At 37.3% G+C, this 24,775-nt stretch overlaps 1 protein-coding gene across 2 annotated transcripts; it reads left to right on the forward strand.

The window, feature by feature from the left end:
• The first annotated feature begins 22,411 nt into the window (after positions 1-22,411).
• On the forward strand, positions 22,412-24,077 carry LOC131029255 (probable carboxylesterase 15). 2 transcript variants are annotated; one of them, XM_057959674.2, is made up of 2 exons: positions 22,412-23,543; positions 23,625-24,077. In XM_057959674.2, exons 1-2 carry the CDS (start codon positions 22,602-22,604, stop codon positions 23,661-23,663), a joined length of 981 nt encoding a protein of 326 aa, XP_057815657.2. In that variant the 5' UTR covers positions 22,412-22,601; the 3' UTR covers positions 23,664-24,077. The 2 variants fall into 2 exon arrangements, with proteins under 2 accessions (XP_057815657.2, XP_057815655.2); XM_057959672.2 differs by having other exon boundaries at positions 22,415-24,077.
• Positions 24,078-24,775: the final 698 nt, after the last annotated feature.

A 24,775-nucleotide genomic window follows, 5' to 3' on the forward strand; every position in this document is an offset into this window, starting at 1 on the left:
AAAGAAAAACCTCAATACCTCAATCAAAGAAAACTACTTCTCAACATATGTTTATTACAGTCAGTAATTTCAAGTTATAACTAAAATAATGACAAGTGTAGTGTAAGAAGTCACTATGATAAGCAAGAGTAATAATGACAAGCAAATAGACCAAGCACAATCCTCTAATGTTAAAAATGCAGTCACAAAGTGACTTTAAGACAGTGTCAAGAGAAGCTATTTGAAAGCTAACAAAAGCTAGCAGTCTTCAATCACAATGCAACATTCATTGTTTGTATCAATACCTTCAAGGTGTCAAATGGTAGAAGTAATAGCCCCTGGTCTAGAGCACAGAATCAAAAGTCTTAATCACAAGCAATTGAAGAACCAAATATGTAATAGAGTACAAGTTGCATTATGCACAATGGTGGCAGCTTCAAACGTATCAAGAACAAAGAAAAGAGAGCAACTAAACGTCTCATTGATCAGCTACAGTTATTCAGACATAAAACTCTTTCTTGATAATAATGTTTTGGCATTAAAGTAAAGAATATAAAAAAGACAGACTATATATGTTGGCATCCCTCTATGCTTGGTGACATTGCAATGAGGATCATTACAACATCATTCAATTAGACATGACAAAACAAAGATCTTTTAAAAAAATATAGTCTACTCAACAGTTCAGTCGTAACATAGTCAGGGTGACTATTAGAGAACAGTACAATGGTATGCTGAGGGAACCATAGGTCCTTCACACAGAGCAAGGTAGCATAGTATGAAGGAACCAAATCTATGCCTTAGAAGACAGTGAATCATAGGTAAAGGGCTCTATACATTATGAGCAATCTTCCTATATTTTGATAGAGCAGTTATAATGATCAACGGTTCTTTAACAATCATTTTGAAGTGATCCAATGGTCAAATGACAGTAAATGAATCAAGGTGACAATGAATATTCATGGAGCAATCATTTAAGTAAAAAAAGGACTCATAGGGCAGAACAAGATGACAACAGTATATATTGTCCACAACATGAAGATATCAGCCATCAAAGAAAGGATCAAAGCTCACAAATACAATAGTCATGATGTACAAACATAACAATCACAATCAACTTAAAGGAACAGTCATAACTTCATGATAAAGACAATAAGTACTCACAGTAAGAGATAAATTGTAACAGTCATTCATCAAACACAGTGAACTCAAGCAATCAGAAAGAGGTCCCAGTCAAGTATAAAGCTATAGTTTACAACATGTTGTTCTTATTCACAATCTAATCATCAGATAAAATCAAGGACAAGACTTATTAGATAACTCATATGTTTGCAAAGTGTGAGCATGTAGAGCAGCAGATGGGAGTCATTATGGGAAATCTCAGTTTCAAGTCCTCTATTGTATAAGTCAATAAACGCTTAGGAGCTACCAAATGTAACAATGAATAAAGATACAATGAAGATTGAAGCAGTGACTTTGTTTGACCCAAGGGCAATATTTCTTTTCTGTTATTTTCAGGATCATGAAGGTAGTGTTGATGATTTATAGGTAAAGAAAGAGATCTAAGATGCATTCAAATGTTAGGAGACAATCACATTTTGTGATAGCTCTAGATGGTCATTGTCAAGGATTTTAGTGGTGACATTGAGAATAGAAATGTTAAGTATATCATTATCCTTCCTAAGCATGGTTCACAAAACTAGAAATACAGTTTAAGAAATACCAAGAAATGACAGTTCCATCATAGCACATAGCAGCAAACTGTACGTCAAACCATTCAGAGGTAGAGAAAATCATTAATCAAGTCTGGTAGCAGCCATAGCACATAATATAGCTTGAATTGGTCACAGTTTGAGCAAATAGGTTGCAGTCCATGAAATCACCTCATGACTGTCATTATTTTCAGTCAACACACCGAGCATTTCAGACATATAAAAAGTAGTGGTTAGGCATCAAAATGTTACAATCAAATGTTCAAAATAAAGGTCTCAGTCCTATATAAGGGACTAAAGAGAAAAGTATTGTTTTGAAGGAATGGATATAAGATTAACTTTTACTGTCAAAACAATGAGGAGCAATTCAAATAGAAATGACATGCATAGGTCAAAGATCAAAGATAGGCTCCAAGGAATACCGTCATACATTGAAAGCAGCCAAGAACAAGGATTAGAACAACTTGAGTAGGGTCTTAAAGGTGATAAGACAGTGTTCTCAAGATCCTTGATACACATAACAATCAATTGGTTGATAGATCTAAAGGCAATGATTTCACAACAAATATAAAATATTTGCAACAAAAAATTACAATCACCAAGTATCAGATGAATACATTGATATTCTTTTCACTATAAAAAACCAAAGGTATAGTGATAGGCATTGAAGATGACAATAGATCATAACCTAGGACAACAATGTAGTCCTTGTAGCACACAATGAACAATGAGTAGATTATTGTTGCATCATTCATAAGATAATAGTGTTAAGCACAAACATAAGAATCGTCATCAAAGACACAAAAAGGCAGCTCAATGCTAGTAAGTAACACTGTCAATGTTTTGACAGGGGTTTGAAATAATCAATATTGAAGCATGATAGCGGTAAAAGAAATCACAAAATAATATATGGTGAAACCCTAGCTATAGGTTTGATGAAATCCTATCATAATGATCACAGAAGTAAAACATTTGATCTTTCCAAGAAGCCTGTGAATTCAAGAGAGTGCACAGTGGTGATACACAGAAGCAAAAGCTTTCATCAAGAGACAAAACACAGTGATAATAGATCTATCAAAGAGAACATATGACAAGATCTAAAATAAAACTATCATGGACGCAATTTTACCTCTCATTCCTGGTCAATATTTTATGCAAGTAAGTCATAACAGTGGCTACACATTACTTTCTCATCTGAAACCCTATTCTTCATGGCGACTATTTTGTTAGAAGGCAGAAGATGCTAAATGATAAAAATAAATTTAAAAAATTCCTCTTTTCTTATCTTCTAGGGTTTCCAAACCCTAGAGTAGCCCGATAAAAAAAAATGTTTTTCTTTTATTTTGCCAAGAAATATCCTTTACTCTCACACATTAGTCATGGTTTTCTTTTTATATTTTTTTAAGTGTTTGTTAAACACTTGTATAAGTCAACATAAGCCTTTTTAAGTAAAGCTTCTTTATATTTTTGCATTTATGCTTGTAAGCTCTTTATTTTAAAGTGATAGTTATAAATCACTTAAAATAAAAAGATATTTTGAATGCAAAAGTATAGTTGAAATTGTGATTGAATGGTGAGAGTGAAGTAAAGCAAAGGATTAATTGACTAAGATGATTTGTACACATGTGGGAGTAGAATTAGGAGTTTTAGCTACCTAATAGGCACTTTAGCCTCAATTAGAGAATCTTAAGGGGATGAGTTTCAGTCAAGGAGGGTTTTTAGGGGTTTAACTCCTTGATTTTTTTTTGTTTCACTCCTAATATTTAGGGATTTTCAATTGTATTCACCCAAAGAGTTGTGTTTATTTTGACTTCTCTTTTGCAGTTTGAGGGGACTTATCTTTCAGTCAAGTTCTTGATTTGAGGAGGCACTTAGAGGTCATTCTTTTTGGAGCCAAAAATTCAAATTTTGAATTTTAGGAGGCTTTTGTATAAGTGACTGTTTGTCATCCATTATTCTCTAGTTCTAGAGTTCTGAAGTTTGGTACCTGTTGTAGCATCCTAAAATTGTGACACTTGCAATTTCGACCGCATTTGGGTCTTCACGATGGCGATGCAACATGGAACCTGAATGGAGACCCCGAAACTTGTTCATGACATCAAAAACTGCATTTTTCCGCACCCTAGCCTGATCCCTCCTTGCACCCTGCTGTCCCGGGAGGTGGGACCATGGCGCCCAGTGCCCTGGTCCTTCTGGACTAGGGTGCCCAACGCCCTGGTCCCCCAAGACCATGGCGCCCAGCACCCTGGTCCCTAGCCCTATTTTGCGCCCGGTCTCTTTTGGGGCTTCGGGTCTTTAAGTTTGCAAATTGGAAAATAATGTTTCCTGGTCGGCCTAAGGTCAGGAAAATCAGTCTATTAGCCCTAATTGACAAGTATATAAACTACATTTCCTCTCCCATTTGAGGAGGTCGAAAAAAAGGAAATAAGCAAGAACAAGATGCGGAAGCAATATTCAAACATTCAAGCATTCAAGCATTCCTTCAAGCAATTGAGCATTCTAAGTCTCCATTCAAGGCTAAGTGTTGCATTCAAGACAAGGATTCAACCATTGAAGAGGAGATCACATACAACATACAAAATACAACATTCATTACACCTTCACATGTAAGAATACAAACATTCTTACAACAAGGTATCAGTACTTGTTTACATTACAAACATTTACATTTATAGCATTCTCATTTCTTGGTTAATTCCAAAACCGGGGTTTGACCTAAAGGCAAACCCCTCATCCCTAACCCCCCAATCATCCTCTCTTTTCTGTGTGTAGGTTGCAGGTACGCGGCTGTAATTGAAGATCTGGAATCCTTGTGCAGAGATGAACAAATCCCCCTTCGTTTCGTGGATTTTTCGGAGGACCGTGTGCACGTCGGGCGCCATCGTCCCGTTAACTTTCGCTCAAATTTGCAGAACAGCTCCGTCTCGACATTTTACTGCTAATTCCAGGTCCGCAGCTTCATCCCATATCCCTATCTCTGTTTATAAGCGAATCTTTCCTACTTTACATGCATTCCTAGTTCAATCTTTCTATCAACATTCTTTACAAAAGAGGGTATCCTTGCTATCACAACCCTTGAAACTCATTTAGAATCCAATCTTGCATTGTGTGGGATTGGATCTTGTGGGTTTCAACCCCTCTTTTGAATGTAAAGTCTCCCCTAAGTGAAAACCATCAACCCTAGTGACTCTCCCTTCTCTCTCCTTGGAGTTGGGGAGGGGAGAACGACTAGGGTTTGATTTTTCCACTTTACATTTTGGTGAACCCGACGTGAACATCCTCATTCTGATTTCCATGTTTGATCTTTTGTGAATTTTAGAGGTTAATTGCATAAAAACCCTAAAATTTTCTTTTTAGTAATTAAACTTGTGAAATGTTTAATTGTTAATGCTTGTTTCAGATCTACCCTTCTATTGCAAATTATCAATTCATATTTGTGCTTTAATTATGAAAATTAAGTGGTTAAATGTCAAAACCCTAATTTTTAAGACCTTCTTGATTCAACCTTTGACTAATAATTTCACTAATCAAAACACCTCCAAATCGGCTGTAACTTTGGATTCCGCAATAAAATCACAATGTCTTTCATCCCTGAAAATTTGGAAAAAAGTTGCGAGGACCGTTTGCACCCCGAGCGCCATCGTCCCCGACATTTTTTCCGAAATTTCGGGAGCTAGATCTTACTGTATTTTTCTGCTAAAATCCAGAATTTTGGCTGATTTTATCAATGTTAACACTTTCAAAATTAAAGTCAAAGTTGGTCTAGCGATTGCTTGGATTGAGGCTTCTAATCATTCAAAAAATTGTTGAAATTGAAATTCATATCAAAATTGTGTTTCTTACTGTCCTAAATCTGAAAAGTGTGTTGGCATTCATTCGAAATTTGAGTACCTTTATTCAAATTTTTACAATTTGTGACTTTTGAAATTGTAAAGCGGAAAATCGCGATCGAACCCTAGTTGTTCTCCCCTCTTCCGACTCCGAGGAGAGAGAAGGGAGGTTCGCTAGGATTCGATGGTTTTTCACTTAGGGGAGAGACTTTACATTCAAAAGAGGGGTTGAAACTCATAAGATCCAATCCCACACAATGTAAGATTGGATGCTAAATGAATTTCAAGGGTTAGAAAAGCAAGGCTACCCTCTTTTGTAAAGAATGTTGTTAAGGAAATTAAGCTAAGAATACATAGAAAGTCATAAAGATTCACTTATAAACTGAGTTCGGGTTATAGGATGAAGCTGCGGACCTGGAATTAGCAGTAGAATGTCGATACGGCGCTGTCCTGCAAATTTGAGCAAAAGTTGTCAGGACGATGGCGCCCGACGCCACGGTCCTCCGAAAAATCCGCGAAACGAAGGGGGATCTATTCGTCTCTGCACAAGGATTCCAGATCTTCAATTTCAGCCGCGTACCTGAAACCTACACACAGAAAAGCGAAGACGATTGGGGGGTTAGGGATTGGGGGTTTGCCTTTAGGTCAAACCCCGGTTTTGGAATTAACCAAGAAATGAGCAAGAGCTGTAAATGTAAATGACTATAAAACAAGTACTAATACCTTGTTCTAAGGATGCTGGTATCCTTATGTGCGAAGGTTTAGATGTTGTATGTTGTATGTTGTAGCATGTAGTATATGATCTCCTCTTCAATGGTTGAATCCTTGTCTTGAATGCAACACTTAGCCTTGAATGGAGACTTGAAATGATCAAATGCTTGAAAGAATGCTTGAATGCTTGAATGCTTGAGTATAATTTCCACGCTTTGTACACATATCCTCTTCATGCCAAATGAGAGAGAAAAATGTAGTTTATATACTTGTCATTTAGGGCTGATAGACTGATTTTCCCGACCTTAGGCCGACCAGGGAAAGTTAATTTCCAAATTGCAAACAAAAAGACCCGAGCCCCTTAGGAGACCGGGCCCAAAATAGGACCCAGGGACTAGGGCGCTGGGCGCCCTGGTCCTGAGGGACCAGGGCGCTGGGCGCTCTGGTCCCACCTCCCGAGACAGCAGGGTGCAAGGAGGTTCAGGCCAGGGTACTTGAAAAATGCAGTTTTTGGTGTCGTGAGCAAGTTTCGGGGTCTCCATTCAAGTTGCGTGTTGCGTCGCCATCGTGAAGACTGAAATGCAGTTGAAATTGCAAGTGTCACAATTTTAGGACGCTACATTTAGCCCCCACTTTAGCGGGAGTATGTATGCTCATACTTCCGGTAAAGTACAAGGAAACAACATTGAAAGACTTTCACCACGTCAAGGAGGTAAGATACACCAAGCCCCCAGTGGACTAAGGATCTTACGACTTCGATTGACAAAGTAAAAGGGAAGATCACGAGGGAGAACCATGACTGTCAGTAGTAAGATTCCCTCACTATGAGTCATGCAAGAAAGATATCAAAAATTTTCAAGGCAAGGTTAAATTTACCAAGAAATTTTCAAGTATCTTGAAAAGATATGAACGGGATGTATGCCCCCCTACGTTAAAGCGATCGCACACACCTCACCGGGGGTGATTGTTTTAACGTAGTGATACACATAAGAAATGAGAAAGGAGCACGTTATCGCAAGGATTTAGCCCCCAAGTGTGAGATAAACCCAAGGATAATAGACACAAAACACAAAGCACAAGGTGACTTTGCTTTCCTCGGGGTCAGTATGCTGTATGATAATTCATGTATATATATCATATGTATGTATGCATAATTGTTCTTCATTCCCCAATCAAGGAAGGTCACCTAGAAGAAGGGAACACATGTGTCTTTTGAGTCAACATGAGAGAGATCGAGAGATCTCAATGCTTTGCATCGTCCTCAAGTAGACAACACTAAGGACAACAAATAGAAGAATGAGAATAACATATAGAAGAAGTAACACAAGAGAGGAGAAGAGAATCTGCTATGCTAATGTAACTAGTCTAGCATGTCATCTACCCCCCGATCTTGCTGATCAATGTTTCGGGAAGGCAGGGAACACGCCAGAGGAGGAACATCCAACACAGCAGATGGAGCTATCACAAGATCCAAACAAGGGCTATGTTCATGTTCCGAGCCACATTGTTCTTGTCTAGGAGCTAGGATAAGTGCTTTAGAAAATTCATTAGATAAATGGTTATCAATATCAACAAGTTCATATTCACTATCAGAAGCAAGAGGAGTAACATTTTCATCATGAATAACATTTTCATCTATAGCATCATCAAGATTTATAAAACTAGGGTCTTTAACTCGCACAGGATCAAGACCATCATGCATCTTATGTTTAGGAGATTTAGGCTCAATGTCTGGCTGAGGAGAAAATGGAATAATGCTTGTTGAAGGTGTTTTTGGAGATTGCAAAGTTTGAGAAGCAACTACCTGAGCTCTAAGACAACGCTTTCGTCGGCGTTCACGTGCAGAACAATTTCGTCTAGTCTTAGTAGGAAGTGGAGAAGATTGAGGAGGAGGAATGTTCTCATCCTTAGCACTTGGGTGTTTAGGTTGTGGTCTCTTAGGCTGGATAATAGGAGAAGAAGAAGGTCTCTTCTCTCTATAAAAAGAAGGAGGAGGAACTGCTCCATATAAGGGAAGAATATTTGGTTTAGGGAGAAGACCAAGTCCATCATGACGAGGAGGTATAGGTCTACTCTTAGGAAGTTTATTAGGCATAGACATAGTCACATCCATAGGGATGGGTTGGGAATCTTCTTGAGGAAAGACATTAGTTTTATCTTTCAAAGGAAGAACTTCCTTCTCAAGAATGATAGGAATGTCAAGTTTAGGTGTTCTAGGTTCACTTAGAGATAAGATCATATCTGTTTTCCACTTTTGATAAGATTTGAAAAGATGATCACTTCGCGAAGGAAGAGATTGGAATTGTTTAGGCCAAAAGTAATCAATAGGAACGCTAGAAGTTCTTTCAGCTGGTTTAAAGAGACTATGATTGACAGTAACAACTTCACCATTATGGGGAAATTTCAAACACTTATGAATAGGAGAAGCAATAGCTTTCATGGAAGACAACCAAGGATAGCCAAGCTTCACACGAAATTGTTTGGAAGATGGAATAATAGCAAAGTTCACATCAAGAGATTTGTTATGGACCTCAATAGGCAATGTAATAGAACCAATTGCAGGAGAAAAAAATGCATCAAATAATTTCACAATCATATCTGTTTTGTCATAAATCACTTGATTCAATTACAAAGTAAAAAGAAATTCTTCAGTAATAACATTAACCATGCATGAAGGATCAATAAGCACTCCACGGCAAGGTGTATTCTTAACTTTTGCAACTATGTATAAAGGACCATCAGGTGCCCTAATGGTTTCGCTAGAATCAAATGTGATGGAAGGTTCTTTAAGGATTTCTTGCTGCTCTACAAAGTTAATCACATTCGGAGTCATAGACACAAGACCATCAGATGAGAGAGAGGAATCATTAGTCTCAATCGCATTAGAGGTATGAGAAGGCAATGGATCAGTGAAAATCTGAAGATTTTGGTTAGGAGGAGCTACAGATGTGTTGCCTTTATCATTCACTCCAGAAACAGAGATAGTATTATTATCAATCAAATCTTGAATTTTACCCTTTAAAGAAAAACATTTTTCAGTATCATGCCCAGGCTGACGATGAAATTGACAAACGGCTTTGTTATCAAAATAAGGTGAAGTAATCCTTCCAGGATCAATTTGTCTTATAGGAGGAAGAGTAAGCACATTTTGTTCCATTAACTTATTCATAATACTATGCAATGATTCATTCAAAGGAGTATACTTTCTTTCTTTCTTGAAAAATTTAGAAATAGGAGGCACACCTGATGCTGCATTCACATTGTTGTTGATAATGTTTTCATTGAATTTGATGGAATCTCTGTTCGGTTTAAACTTTCCAAATGGTTGTTGACTGCTATCACCCTTATCACTCGGAGCCATAGGATGTGATTGTTCCATTTGACTCACAGTCAGTTGATAATTGTGAAGAGTGGCGCACAACTGTTGGAAAGAAGTAAACTCAGAAAACAGAAGTTTGTCTCGAATATCTTTTTGTAAATTAGAAATAAAGATTCTTTGAATATCATTGTCAGGTACTGGAAAAGAAATTTGAGCATACAAATGCTTATATCTACCAATGAAATCAGTCACTTTTTCTTTAACACCTTGTTTACAATGCATTAAATCAATCAAAGTAACTTTAGGACTTATATTGTTTTGAAATTGTTGAATGAAAGCATTTGCAAGTTGTTCGAAAGAAGTAATAGAATAAGAAGGCAACGAGCAATACCATTGTAGGGCTTTGTCTCTTAATGTTCTAGTGAATAGTTTTGCAAGCAACCTTGGGTCATAAGCAAAATCAGTACAAATTGTTTGAAAAGTCTTAACATGTGTTAGAGGATCTCCTTTACCATTATAAAGTTCCAAATGCGGGATTTCAACATGTTTAGGAGGAATAGCTCGGACAATGTCAAGAGAAAGTGGGCTCGCAACATCAAATGTGGGCACACTAAACTTAGATTGATTCATAGAGGCAATTTGTTGCTGTAAAGAAGAGACAGTTTGTGCAAGATTGTTAATGGTCGCTTAAGTCAGAGAATTCATATTAGATGTGTTAGATTGAGATGGAGGTGTTATGTTATTGAAAGAAGGCAAAGAGTAAGGTGGTGGGACTCTATGATAATTAGTCACAGGAGATGATTGGACAAGAGGAACACTACAAGGAGGAATGGAATGGTTAAATGAATTGCCCCCTTGCGTCATGTTCATTTGTGAAGATGTAATAGGAACACTCATTGGAGGAATGAATGAAGAAGTCGGATTGAATGAAGGAAGAGGGTTAATTGAAGAAGAAGGATTTCCCCCATGACTGGTGATCACAGGAGGAATGTCTTGTGTAGAAGTAGCCATTATGTTTGATGTAAAGGTAGGTATACTAGCAATAGGAGTTGTCAAAGGAATAGGATGATTGACTTGAGTAGGAGGTTGTGTATAACCTAAAGTTTGGGCACAACTCTTCATAGGCATCACGCTCGAACTCACAATGTGTGAAATACCACGCAAAATATCAATTCCATTCTTATCACTTTGAAGCATACGTTTTAGACCCTCAATTAAAGGAAGAGCTTGACTATCAGGGTATTCTTGAGACATCCATTGTCGAAAATCGTCAAATTGGTTATCCAATTTTGAAAGTTGTTCTACAGAAACCTCATGGAGAGCTTCTTCATCATGAGGAGGATTAGAGGAATTACCCATGTCCTCGTTAAAAAGAACATTCAAATTAAGTTCCATCTCCTCAGTAATTAAACCTTGGAAGGACTTAATTCTAAGGCTTCGTCTAACGGGAATAGTGTAAGTAGGGCTTATTGTTGTAAAACTCATGCACTAGAAAGAGAGAGAAGATTTTGAATTTAGAGGTAGCAATTTTCAGTAAAATCAGCCAATCTTCTGGATTTAAGTTGTTAAATGCAATCACAACAGTCTCCCGAAATTTTGGAAAAAAAGTCCGGGACCGTGGCGCTCGGAGTGCAACACGGTCCCTACAACTTTTTTCAAAATTTGCAGGGATGAAAGGTATGATGATTTTAGAGCTAATCTGAAAAAATTGAGTGATTTTACGATCTGTAGATAGGCCAAATTAAAGTTGCAAATTCAAAATTGAACCCTATCAAAATTGTCAAAAAAATGCAAAATTTGAATTTTGAAAAAGAGAGGGAAACTGAAATTTTGAATTTTATGATTTTAGAGGGAATGTCAAGAGCAATGCAAATTTTGAAATTTGAAAATTGACTCAATTTCACGCAAAATTCAATTTTGAAAGCGGAAATCGAAGTTGTTGTAATTAAGCACTTAATTTCAAAAGTCACAAAATGCAAGAATTTGAATGAAGCACTGAAATTTCGAATGAATGCAAACACAATTTTCAGATTCATGATAATAAAAATGCAATTTTGACACAAAATTTTAATTTCAATGATTTTTGAATGATTAGAAGCCTTAGACCAAGCAATCGCAAGACCAACTTTGACTGTAATTTTGAAAGTGTTATAATTGACAAAATCAGCCAAAATTCTGGATTTTAGCAGGAAAATACAGCAAGATCTCGCTCCCGAAATTTTGGAAAAAATGTCGGGGACGATGGCGCTCGGAGTGCAACACGGTCCTCGCAACTTTTTTCCAAATTTTCAGGGATGAAGGATATTGTGATTTTATTGCAGAATCCAAAGTTACAGCTGATTTGGAGATGTTTTGATCAGTGAAATTGTCGGACAAAGGTTGAATCAAGAGGGTTTCAAAAATTAGGGTTTTGACATTTAACCACTTAATTTTTAGAATTAAAGCACAAATATGAATTGAAAATTTGTAATAGAAGGGCAGATCTGAAACAGGCATTAACATTTAGACATTTCGCAGGTTCAATTACTAAAAAGAAAATTTAGGGTTTTTATGCAATCACCTCTAAAATTTTGCAAAAGATCAAACATGGAAATGTAATCAATTTTTTTTTTAGATCTAAGCATGAAAAATCAGAAAGGATGTTCACGTCGGGTTCACCAAAATGTAAAGCGGAAAATCGCGATCGAACCCTAGTTGTTCTCCCCTCTTCCGACTCCGAGGAGAGAGAAGGGAGGTTCGCTAGGATTCGATGGTTTTTCACGTAGGGGAGAGACTTTACATTCAAAAGAGGGGTTGAAACTCATAAGATCCAATCCCACACAATGTAAGATTGGATGCTAAATGAATTTCAAGGGTTAGAAAAGCAAGGCTACCCTCTTTTGTAAAGAATGTTGTTAAGGAAATTAAGCTAAGAATACATAGAAAGTCATAAAGATTCGCTTATAAACTGAGTTCGGGTTATAGGATGAAGCTGCGGACCTGGAATTAGCAGTAGAATGTCGATACGGCACTGTCCTGCAAATTTGAACAAAAGTTGTCAGGACGATGGCGCCCGGCGCCACGGTCCTTCGAAAAATCCGCGAAACAAAGGGGGATCTATTCGTCTCTGCACAAGGATTCCAGATCTTCAATTTTAGCCGTGTACCTGCAACCTACACACAGAAAAGTGAAGACGATTGGGGGGTTAGGGATTGGGTCAAACCCCGGTTTTGGAATTAACCAAGAAATGAGCAAGAGCTGTAAATGTAAATGACTGTAAAACAAGTACTAATACCTTGTTCTAAGGATGTTGGTATCCTTATGTGCGAAGGTTTAGATGTTGTATGTTGTATGTTGTAGCATGTAGTATAAGATCTCCTCTTCAATGGTTGAATCTTTGTCTTGAATGCAACACTTAGCCTTGAATGGAGACTTGAAATGATCAATTGCTTGAAAGAATGCTTGAATGCTTGAATGCTTGAGTATAATTTCCACGCTTTGTACACATATCCTCTTCATGCCAAATGAGAGAGAAAAATGTAGTTTATATACTTGTCATTTAGGGCTGATAGACTGATTTTCCCGACCTTAGGCCGACCAGGGAAAGTTAATTTCCAAATTGCAAACAAAAAGACCCGAGCCCCTTAGGAGACCGGGCCCAAAATAGGACCCAGGGACTAGGGCGCTGGGCGCCACGGTCCTGGGGACCAGGGCGCTAGGCGCTCTGGTCCCACCTCCTGAGACAACAGGGTGCAAGGAGGTTCAGGCCAGGGTACTTGAAAAATGCAGTTTTTGGTGTCGTGAGCAAGTTTCGGGGTCTCCATTCAGGTTGCGTGTTGCGTCACCATCGTGAAGACCGAAATACAGTCGAAATTGCAAGTGTCGCAATTTTAGGACGCTACAGAAATTAAGTGTTTAATTGCAAAAACCTTGATTTCCACTTTCAAATTCGAATTTTGCATGAAATCGAGTCAACTTTTAAATTTCAAAACTTGCATTGCTTTCAACATTCCCTCTAAAATCATAAAATTCAAAATTTAAGTTTCCCTCTCTTTTTCAAAATTCAAATTTTGCATTTTTTCAACAATCTTGGTAGGGTTCAATTTTGAGATTGCAACTTTAATTTGGCCTATCTACAGATCGTAAAATCACTCAATTTTTTCAGATTAGCTTTAAAATCAGCATAACTTTCATCCCTGAAAATTTTGAAAAAAGTTGCGAGGACCGTGTGCACTCCGTTCGCCACGGTCCCGGACATTTTTTTCGAAATTTCGGGAGATTGTCTTGATTGCATTTAACAGCTTAAATCTAGGAGATTGGCTGATTTTATTGAAATTTGCTACCTCTAAAATTCAAAATCTTCTCTCTTTCTTTAGTGCATGATTTTTACAGCAATAAGCCCTACTTACACTATTCCCGTTAGACGAAGCCTTAGAATTAAGTCTTTCCAAGGTTTAATTACTGAGGAGATGGAACCTAATTTGAATGGCCTTTTTAACAAGGACATGGGTAATTCCTCTAATCCTCTCAATGATGAAGAAGCTCTCCATGAGGTTTCTGTAGAACAACTTTCAAAATTGGATAACCAATTTGATGATTTTTGACAATGGATGTCTCAAGAATACCCTGATAGTCAAGCTCTTTCATTAATTGAGGGTCTAAAACGTATGGTTCAAAGTGATAAGAATGGAATTGATATTTTGTGTGGTATTGCACACATTGTGGATTTGAATGTGATGCCTATGAAGAGTTGTGCCAAAACTTTGGGTTATACACAACCTCCTACTCAAGTTAATCATTCTATTTCTTTGACAACTTCTATTGCTAGTATACCTACTTTTACATCAAACATAATGACTACTTCAATACAAGACATTCCTCCTATGATCACTAATCATGGGGGCAATCCTTCTTCTTCAATCAATCCTCTTCCTTCATTCAATCCAACTTCTTCATTCATTCCTTCAATGAGTGTTCCTATTATATCTCCACAAATGAACATGACGCAAGGGGGCAATTCATTTAACCATTCCATTCCTCCTTGTAGTGTTCCTCCTTTCCAATCATCTCCTATGACTAACTATCATAGTGTCCCACCACCCTACTCTCTACCTTCTTTCAATAACATAACACCTCCATCACAATCTAACACATCTAATATGAACTCTTTGACTGAAGCGACCATCAACAATCTTGCACAAACTGTCTCTTCTTTACAGCAACAAATTGTCTCTATGAATCAATCTAAGTTTAGTGTGCCCACATTTGATGTTGCGAGCCCACTTTCTCTTGACATTGTTCGAGCTATCCCCCCTAAACATGTTGAAATCCTGCATTTGGAGCTTTATAATGGTAAGGGTGATCCTCTAACACATGTTAAGACCTTTCAAAGAATATGCACTGATTTTGCTTATGACCAAAGGTTGCTTGCAAAACTGTTTACTAGAACATTAAGAGATAAAGCCCTACAATGGTATTGCTCGTTGCCTTCTTATTCTATTACTTCTTTTGAACAACTTGCAAATGCTTTCATTCAACAATTTCAAAACAATATAAGTCCTAAAGTTACTTTGATTGATTTAATGCATTGTACACAAGGTGTTAAAGAAAAAGTGACTGATTTCATTGGTAGATATAAGCATTTGTATGCTCAAATTTCTTTTCCAGTGCCTGACAATGATATTCAAAGAATCTTTATTTCTAATTTACAAAAAGATATTAGAGAAAAACTCCTGTTTTCTGAGTTTACTTCTTTCCAACAGTTGTGCGCAACTCTTCACAATTATCAACTGACTGTGAGTCAAATGGAACAAGAAAATCCTATGGCTCCGAGTGATAAGGGTGACAGTAGTCAACAACCATTTGGGAAGTTTAAACCGAACAGAGAGTCCATTAAATTCAATGAACACATCATCAACAACAATGTGAATGCGGCATCAGGTGTGCCTCCTATTTCTAAGTTTTTCAAGAAAGAAAGAAAGTTTACTCCTTTGAATGAATCATTGCATAGTATTATGAATAAGTTATTGGAACAAAATGTGCTTACTCTTCCTCCTATAAGGCAAATAGATCCTGCAAAGATTAATTCACCCTATTTTGATAACAAATCTTTTTGTCAATTTCATCGTCATCCTGGGCTTGATACTAAAAAATGTTTTGCTTTAAAAGGTAAAATTCAAGATTTGATTGATAATAATACTATCTCTATTTCTAGTGTGAATGATAAAGGCAACACATCTGTAGCTCCTCCTAACCAAAATCTTCAGATTTTTACCGATCCATTACCTTCTCATACCTCTAATGCGATTGATACTACTGATTCCTCTGTCTCACCTGATGATCTTGTGTCTATGACTCTGAATGTGATTAACTTTGTGGAACAGCAAAAAATCTCTAAAGAACTTTCCATCACATTTGATTCCAGTGAAACTATCAAGGCACCTGATGGTCCTTTATATATAGTTGCAAAAGTCAAGAATACACCTTGTCGTGGAGTGCTTATTGATCCTTCTTGCATGGTTAATGTCATTACTAAAGAATTTCTTTTTACTTTGCAATTGAATCAAGTGATCTATGATGAAACAAATGTGGTTGTGAAACTATTTGATGCATTTTCTTCTCCTGCAATTGGTTCTATTACATTACCTATTGAGGTCCATAACAAATCCCTTGATGTGGACTTTGCTATTATTCCATCATCCGAACAATTTTGTGTGAAGCTAGGCTATCCTTGGCTGTCTTCCATGAAAGCTATTGCTTCTCCTATTCATAAGTGTTTGAAATTTCCCCATAATGGTGAAGTTGTTACTGTCAATCATAGTCTCTTTAAACCAGCTGAAAGAACTTCTAGCGTTCCTATTGATTACTTTTGGCCTAAACAATTCCAATCTCTTCCTCCGTGAAGTGATCATCTTTTTAAATCTTATCAAAAGTGGAAAAAAGATATGATCCTATCTCTAAGTGAACCTAGAACACCCAAACTTGACATTCCTATCATTCTTGAGAAGGAAGTTCTTCCTTTGAAAGATAAAACTAATGTCTTTCCTCAAGAAGATTCCCAACCCATCCCTATGGATGTGACTATGCCTATATCTAATAAACTTCCTAAAAGTAGACCTATACCTCCTCGTCATGATGGACTTGGTCTCCTTCGTAAACCGAATATTCCTCCTTTGTATGGAGCAGTTCCTCCTCCTTCCTCTTATGGAGAGAAGAGACCTTCCTCTTCTCCTATTGTTCAACCTAAGAGACCACAACCTAAACACCCAAGTGATAAGGATGAGAACATTCCTCCTCCTCAATCTTCGCAACTTCCTACTAAGACTAGACGAAATCGTTCTGCACGTGAACACCGATGAAAGCGTCGTCTTAGAGCTCAGGCAGCTGCTTCTCAAACTTTGCAATCCCCAAAAACACCTTCAACTAATATTATTCCATTTTCTCCTCAGCCGACGATTGAGCCGAAATCTCCTAAACATAAGATGCATGATGGTCTTGTTCCTGTGCGAGTTAAAGATCCTATTTTTATAAATCTTGATGGTGATATAGATGAAAATGTTATTCATGATGAAAATGTTACTCCTGTTCATGAATATGAATATGTTGATGTGGATAACCATTTATCTAACGAATTTTCTAAAGCACTTATCCTAGCTCCTAGACAAGAACACCGTGGCTTGGGATATGAACATAGCCCTTGTTTGGATCTTGTGATAGCTCCATCTGCTGTGTTGGATGTTCCTCCTCTAGCGTGTTTCCTACCTTCCCGAAATATTGATCAGCAAGATCGGGGGGTAGATGACGTGCTAGACTAGTTCATTAGCATAGCAGACTCTCTCCTCCTCTCTTTTGTTACTTCTTCTATGTGTTATTCTCATTCTTCTATTTGTTGTCCTTAGTGTTGTCTACTTGAGGACGATGCGAAACATTGAGATCTCTTTTGGTCTCTCTCATGTTGACTCAAAAGACACATGTGTTCCCTTCTTCTAGGTGACCTTCCTTGATTGGGGAATGAAGAACAATTATGCATACATACATATGATATACATGAATTATCATACAACATACTGACCCCGAGGAAAGCGAAGTCACCTTGTGCTTGGTGTTTTGTGTCTATTATCCTTGGGCTTATCTCACACTTGGGGGCTAAATCCTTGTGATAACGTGCTCCTTTCTCATTTCTTATATGTATCACTACCTTAAAGCAATCACCCCCAATGAGGCGTGTGCGATCGCTTTAACGTAGGGGGGCATACATCCCGTTCATATCTTTTCAAGATACTTGAAAATTTCTTGACAAATTTAGCTTTGCCTTGAAAATTTTTGATATCTTTCTTGCATGACTCATAGTGAGGGAACCTTACTACTGACAGTCATGGTTCTCCCTCGTGATCTTCCCTTTTACTTTGTCAATCAAAGTCGTAAGATCCTTAGTCCACTGGGGGCTTGGTGTATCTTGCCTCCTTGAAGTGGTGAAAGTTTTTCAATGTTGTTTCCTTGTACTTTACCGGAAGTATGAGCGTACACTTATACTCCCGCTAAAGTGGGGGCTAAATGTAGCGTCCTAATATTGCGACACTTGCAATTTCGACTGCATTTGGGTCTTCACAATGGCGATGCAACACGGAACCTGAATGGAGACCCCAAAACTTGTTCATGACATCAAAAACTGCATTTTTCCGCACCCTGGCCTGATCCCTCCTTGCACCCTGTTGTCCCGGGAGGTGGGACCATGGCGCCCAGCGCCCTGGTCCTTCTGGACTAGGGCGCCCAACGCCCTGGTCCCTGGCCCTATTTTGGGCCCGGTCTCTTTTGGGGCTTCGGGTCTTTAAGTTTGCAAATTGGAAAATAATGTTTCCTGGTCGGCCTAAGGTCGAGAAAATCAGTCTATCAGCCCTAATTGACAAGTATATAAACTACATTTCCTCTCCCATTTGAGGAGGTCGAAAAAAAGGAAATAAGCAAGAACAAGACGCGGAAGCAATATTCAAACATTCAAGCATTCAAGCATTCAAGCATTCCTTCAAGCAATTGAGCATTCTAAGTCTCCATTCAGGGCTAAGTGTTGCATTCAAGACAAGGATTCAACCATTGAAGAGGAGATCACATACAACATACAAAATACAACATTCATTACACCTTCGCATGTAAGAATACAAACATTCTTACAACAAGGTATCAGTACTTGTTTACATTACAAACATTTACATTTACAGCATTCTCATTTCTTGGTTAATTCCAAAACCGGGGTTTGACCTAAAGGCAAACCCCTCATCCCTAACCCCCCAATCGTCCTCTCTTTTCTATGTGTAGGTTGCAGGTACACGACTGTAATTGAAGATCTGGAATCCTTGTGCAGAGACGAACAGATCCCCCTTCGTTTCGCAGATTTTTCGGAGGACCGTGTGCACGCTGGGCGCCATCGTCCCATCAACTTTCGCTCAAATTTGCAGAACAGCTCCGTCTCGACATTTTACTGCTAATTCCAGGTCCGCAGCTTCATCCCATATCCCTATCTCTGTTTATAAGCGAATCTTTCCTACTTTACATGCATTCCTAGTTCAATCTTTCTATCAACATTCTTTACAAAAGAGGGTATCCTTGCTATCACAACCCTTGAAACTCATTTAGAATCCAATCTTGCATTGTGTGGCATTGGATCTTGTGGGTTTCAACCCCTCTTTTGAATGTAAAGTCTCCCCTAAGTGAAAACCATCAACCCTAGTGACTCTCCCTTCTCTCTCCTTGGAGTTGGGGAGGGGAGAACGACTAGGGTTCGATTTTTCCACTTTACACCTGTCTAACAATAGCTTTGCAGACTTTTGTAACTCATTTCTTATGAGTAATATTCATATTTTGTAAGCAGTTTTACAGATTTGGAATGCAAACAACTTCTATTTGTCAATAAAGAAGTTTGTTCTCTTTCTTGTCATTTCTTAGTTTTCAAATATTATTTTTTGAGTTTTATGGTGAAATATTGTGTTATCCTTTATTTTGTTAGATTCCTTCAATGTTGAATGTTGAGAATGTTATGCCATAGTGCAGGTTTGTGTTAGTGTTTTTCATTCTTTTGGATCAAAATTGTGAGAGCTTTATTGTTCTCCTTTTTTTTATATACATCTAAAAGTCAAAACCTTTCATAAGAATTGTTTTTGCAAGCATAAGCAACAAAGTTGTGAGATTTTATAGCTTCATTAGTTGAGTGTTTTGTGAGTTTAAAAGCATTTTGGATCATCTTATCATTGGTGGATCACATTATTAGGAGTATTTTTTGGTTTATGCATATCCTCTTATCCCTTTTCTAGTTATTTTTCTTTTAGTTTTAGGTGATCAAATAGGAAACTGACCTATAATCTGGAGGTCTACTCTCATAATAGGATACTTACATCCTAAGAGTAGTCCCATGTATCATGGGCTTGCATGAATTTCACACTTGCATAGGGTGCAAATCCTTGTGACAACAATTTTTGGCACGCCCGGTGGAACTATTGGACTTTATAGTTCATAGAAGGCCATTGTACGTTGTCTTGGTGTGTGCAGCAACAAAATATCTTTCACACCTGGTGACTCAAATCGTTGGTTTTTAAGCAGTCCAACCTTCCTAGCTTATGATAAAATATTAGACTAGGCAAAGTACAACCCTTATAAGCTCTTTATTTTAAAGTGATAGTTATAAATCACTTAAAATAAAAAGATATTTTGAATGCAAAAGTAGAGTTGAAGTTGTGATTGAATTGTGAGAGTGAAGTAAAGGAGGGGATTAATTGACTGAAGATGATTTGTACACGTGTGGGAGTAGAATTAGGAGTTTTAGCCACCTAATAGGCACTTTAGCCTCGGTTAGAGAGTCTTAAGGGGATGAGTTTCAGTCAAGGAGGGTTTTTAGGGGTTTAACTCCTTGGTTCTTTTTGTTTCACTCCTAATTTTTAGGGATTTTCAGTTGTATTAGCCCAAAGAGTTGTGTTCATTTTGACTTCTCTTTTGCAGTTTGAGGGGAGTTATCTTTTAGTCAAGTCCTTGATTTGAGGAAGGTCTTGGAGGTCATTTTTTTGGAGCCACAAATTCAAATTTAAAATTTTAGGAGGCTTTTGTATAAGTGATTGTTTGTCACTCATTATTCTCTAGTTCTAGAGTTCTAGAGTTTGGTACCTGTCTAGCAATAGTTTTGCACACTTTTGTAACTCATTTCTCATGAGTAATATTCAGAATTTGTAAGCAGTTTTACAGATTTTGAATGCACACAACTCCTATTTCTCAATAAAGAATTTTGTTCTCCTTCTTGTCATTTCTTAGTTTTCAAATATTGTTTGTGAGTTTTATGGTGAAATATTGTGTTGTCCTTTATTTTGTTAGATTCCTTCAATGTTGAATGTTGAGAATGTTATGCCATAGTGCAGGTTTGTGTTAGTGTTTTTCATTCTTTTGGATCAAAACTGTGAGAGCTTTATTGTTCTCCTTTTTTTGTATACATCTAAAAGTGAGAACCTTTCATAAGAATTATTTATGCAGGCATAAGCAACAAAGTTGTGAGATTTTATAGCTTCAGTAGTTGAGTGTTTTGTGAGTTTAAAAGCATTTTGGATCATCCTATCATTGGTGGATCACCTTATTAGTAGTATTTTCAGTTTTCTGCATATCCTCTTATCCCTTTTCTACTTATTTTTCAGTTAGTTTTAGGTGATCAAATAGGAGGTCGGCCTATAATCCAAAGGTCTACTCTCATAATAGGATATCCATAGCCTGATAGTAGTCCCATGTATCACGGGGTTGCAGGAATTTCACACTTGCATCGGGTGCAAATCACCGTGACAACAGTTTTTGGCATGCTCGATGGGACTGTTGGACTTTACAATTCATAGAAGGCCACCGTACATTGTCTTGGTGTATGCAACAACAAAACAAAAAGTCTACAAATTTCTCATATGTAAAGGATAAGAAGGATATTTAGTCACCATTTCTAGAAGGATAATAAGGATATTTAGGTTCGTGATACATATTGGATGTATCAAGATCTTCACTGATAAAGTTGTAATATACAAAACCTCAAACATAATTTTTTTTAAATATAAGTATATTAATCATTAGTTTAAAGATGATCGAAGAAAGTCTACTAATTGAGTCAATTAACATTCAATATAATAATGAGATTCATTTTGTAGACATCTAAATAACATGGAGTTCAAATCTTTTACAATTTTTTTTTTTTTTAAAGTGTACAAGAATTGCTCATTTGTAGGATAATAAACATTCAATATAATAACGAAATTCATTTTGTAGACATCTAAATAACATGGAGTTCAAATCTTCTATAATTAAAATAAAAATAAAATAAAACAAAAGTATATACAAGAATTGCTCATTTGTAGGATAATAAGGATATTTAGTCACATTCCTAAAAGGATAATAAGGATATCATGTTGTGATGCCTATTGGATGCAGCAAGATCTTCATTGATAAGTTGTAATATAATATTCAATATAGAAAACCTCAAACACTCTTTCTGTATTTTTTATTATAATTTATTAATTATATACTTATATTTAATGTAGAAAAATAAACAAATATGACATCTTTCACATAATTTTTTTAAAATATAAATATGCTAGTCTTTAGTTTAAAGATGACGTTTGAGAAAAGTCTATAAATTGAGTCAATAGACATTCAATTTAATAGTGAATTTCACCTTGTAGACATCTAAATAATGTTGAATTCAAATCTTCTACAATATAAAATAAAAAGACCTATTAATTACTCATTTGTAAAAAAATAATTGAATATTTAATCGTCATTTCTAGAAAGATAATAAAGATATTTAGGATCGTGTTACCAATTGAATGTAACAAGATAAAGTTCTAATATACAAAACCCCCAACACACTTTCCATACCGCCTGACATGATCCGCCCTTTTTATCTTTTCTTTTGTTCCATTCAACAATATTTTTCAAAAGTACAACAGTTGAGTCCCACTTCCACACAAATTCCTGCACAGCCCGAAAACACCGCGAGACTCGACCCAGATTTTTTTCCCTGAACTCTATAAATGCGCTTCAAATCCCTCATCATGAATCCAAATGCGTAGTTGTACGCTCAGAATGTCAAGCCAAGTGGAAAAAAAGCTCGTGGATGAGGTCTCAGGATGGCTCAAACTTTTCTCCGACGGCTCAGTGGAGCGCACCTGGACCGGCGCAGACGAAGTGAAGCCCCTCATCACGGCCGTCCCTCCTTCAAACGACACTTTCATTGATGGTGTGGCCACCAAACACGTTGCAGTTGACGAAGAAAATGGTGTCTGGATCCGAATTTATTTGCCTCGTACGGTCCAGAACAGAGAAACCCATAATAAATTGGGCGTCGCGATCCATTTCAAAGGCGGCGGTTTTTGCGTGAGCCATGCGGACTGGCAAATGTATAATCATATTTACTCGCGCTTCGTAACGGCCTCCAATGTGATCTGCGTCTCCGTGGACTACAGGCTTGCTCCCGAGCACCGACTCCCGGCGGCGATCGACGACTGTTTCGCCGCCGTTGCGTGGCTCGGAAAAATTGCTCGCGGGGAAAAAGAGGAATCGTGGCTCACTCAACATGCGGATTTCGATCGGTGCGTGTTGATCGGTGACAGCGCGGGTGGGAATCTGGTGCACCAAGTGGCCGTAAGGGCCGTGGCTTGTGAAGAAGAGCTACGACCTCTTTGTCTGCGGGGCTGCGTGGCCTTACACCCGGGGTTTGTTCGATCGGAGCGCAGCAAATCGGAGCTCGAAGTTTCGCCCGATTCGGCGCTTTTGACGCTGGAAATGGTGGATAAATTTCTGGGCCTTGGGTTGCCCGTGGGGAGCACGAAAGATCACCCGATAACGAATCCGATGGGGGCTCAGTCCCAGCCATTGGACAAGGTGAAGTTTCCTCCTTTTCTTGTGGGGGTTGCGGAGAGAGATCTGATGAGGGATACGCAGATGGAGTATTGTGAGGCCATGAGAAGCGCAGGACATGAGGTAGAAATTGTTGTGTCGGAGAAGGTGAGTCACTGTTTTTATCTGAACCAGCTTGCTGTGGATTCTGATGCCCACGTTGGTGAGGAGACTGCTAAACTTTTGCAGGTCATTCATCGCTTCATCAGTCGCTGCTTTGCCAGATAATGTGTCCGAATGCCGTAACTATTTGGACCACTGGTGCTCGAAAGCGCGTTCATTCGGTCCACTCGATTTTCCTTAAAGCTGCTGTGTATTTTTTTGGCAATGGGCACCATGATAAAGTACCTGACTGGCCGGAGCACCAAAAGCTTTCGATCTTTTAAAGATATTAGCTTTTATAGTGTATGTTTATTAATTTCAGAGCTTCTGATTTGATATTGGTTTTTGGGTGTAGTGGTCCTTATATGGATAATAATCATATTGCTGTGGACTATAAAAGAATTTTCATATTTTGAGCTTTCTATTTTAATACTAGCAATTTCGTGCTATAAGTCATCTAGACTGTGTAACATCATGGAATATTTTTATCGTGTTATTTTATCTTTTCAATTTTAATAAAAAAGTAAAGTTAGGTTTCAAGCTCAATGTCATGACATATTACTATTTTTACAATTTTATTTTGAGTTTTCTATTTTAATACTAGCAATTTTGTGTTATAAGCCATCTAATCTGACATTGTGGAGTATAAAAGAATCTTTCTTTCATGTTGAAAGGTTTTGATATTAGAGTTACATCTTATCAATATTTCTATAGTTTTATTTTTATCTTTTCAATTTTAATAAAAAGGTAGAGTTAGGTTTCAAGCTCAATGTCATGTCTTATTACTATTTTTACAATTTTATTTTGAGTTTTCTATTTTAATACTAGCAATTGCATCGAAAAGAGGTGGAAGGATTACACTGATGGAAAAATGTGTAAGCGAATATGTTAGAGAGTACATTTCTATTTGTGTGTAGAAGATTGCAATAGTTTTATTACCAAATTTTGTAAGTTAATATTTAAAATACAAAGTACAATTATATTATATGTAATCATTAGATTTTAAGGCCACATACATCGAAATTTTTAGATGTCATGATTCTAAAGAAGATAAAGTTTCATGTTTGATACTCTTTTTGTTGTCATATAATTAAGGTTTTGTCTATAGCTTAACTTAGTTGAGAAGTCACATCATAGAACTTCTTATTAACATAATTATATATTTCTAAATCCTCCCGAATGCTAGTTTCAAAGTAAAAATGAACCTAAAAGCAAGTTAAAATCTAATAGCGATGGTG

Source organism: Cryptomeria japonica, chromosome 5 (assembly GCF_030272615.1).
Source record: "Cryptomeria japonica chromosome 5, Sugi_1.0, whole genome shotgun sequence".
In the NCBI taxonomy this organism is placed as follows: Eukaryota; Viridiplantae; Streptophyta; class Pinopsida; order Cupressales; family Cupressaceae; genus Cryptomeria; species Cryptomeria japonica.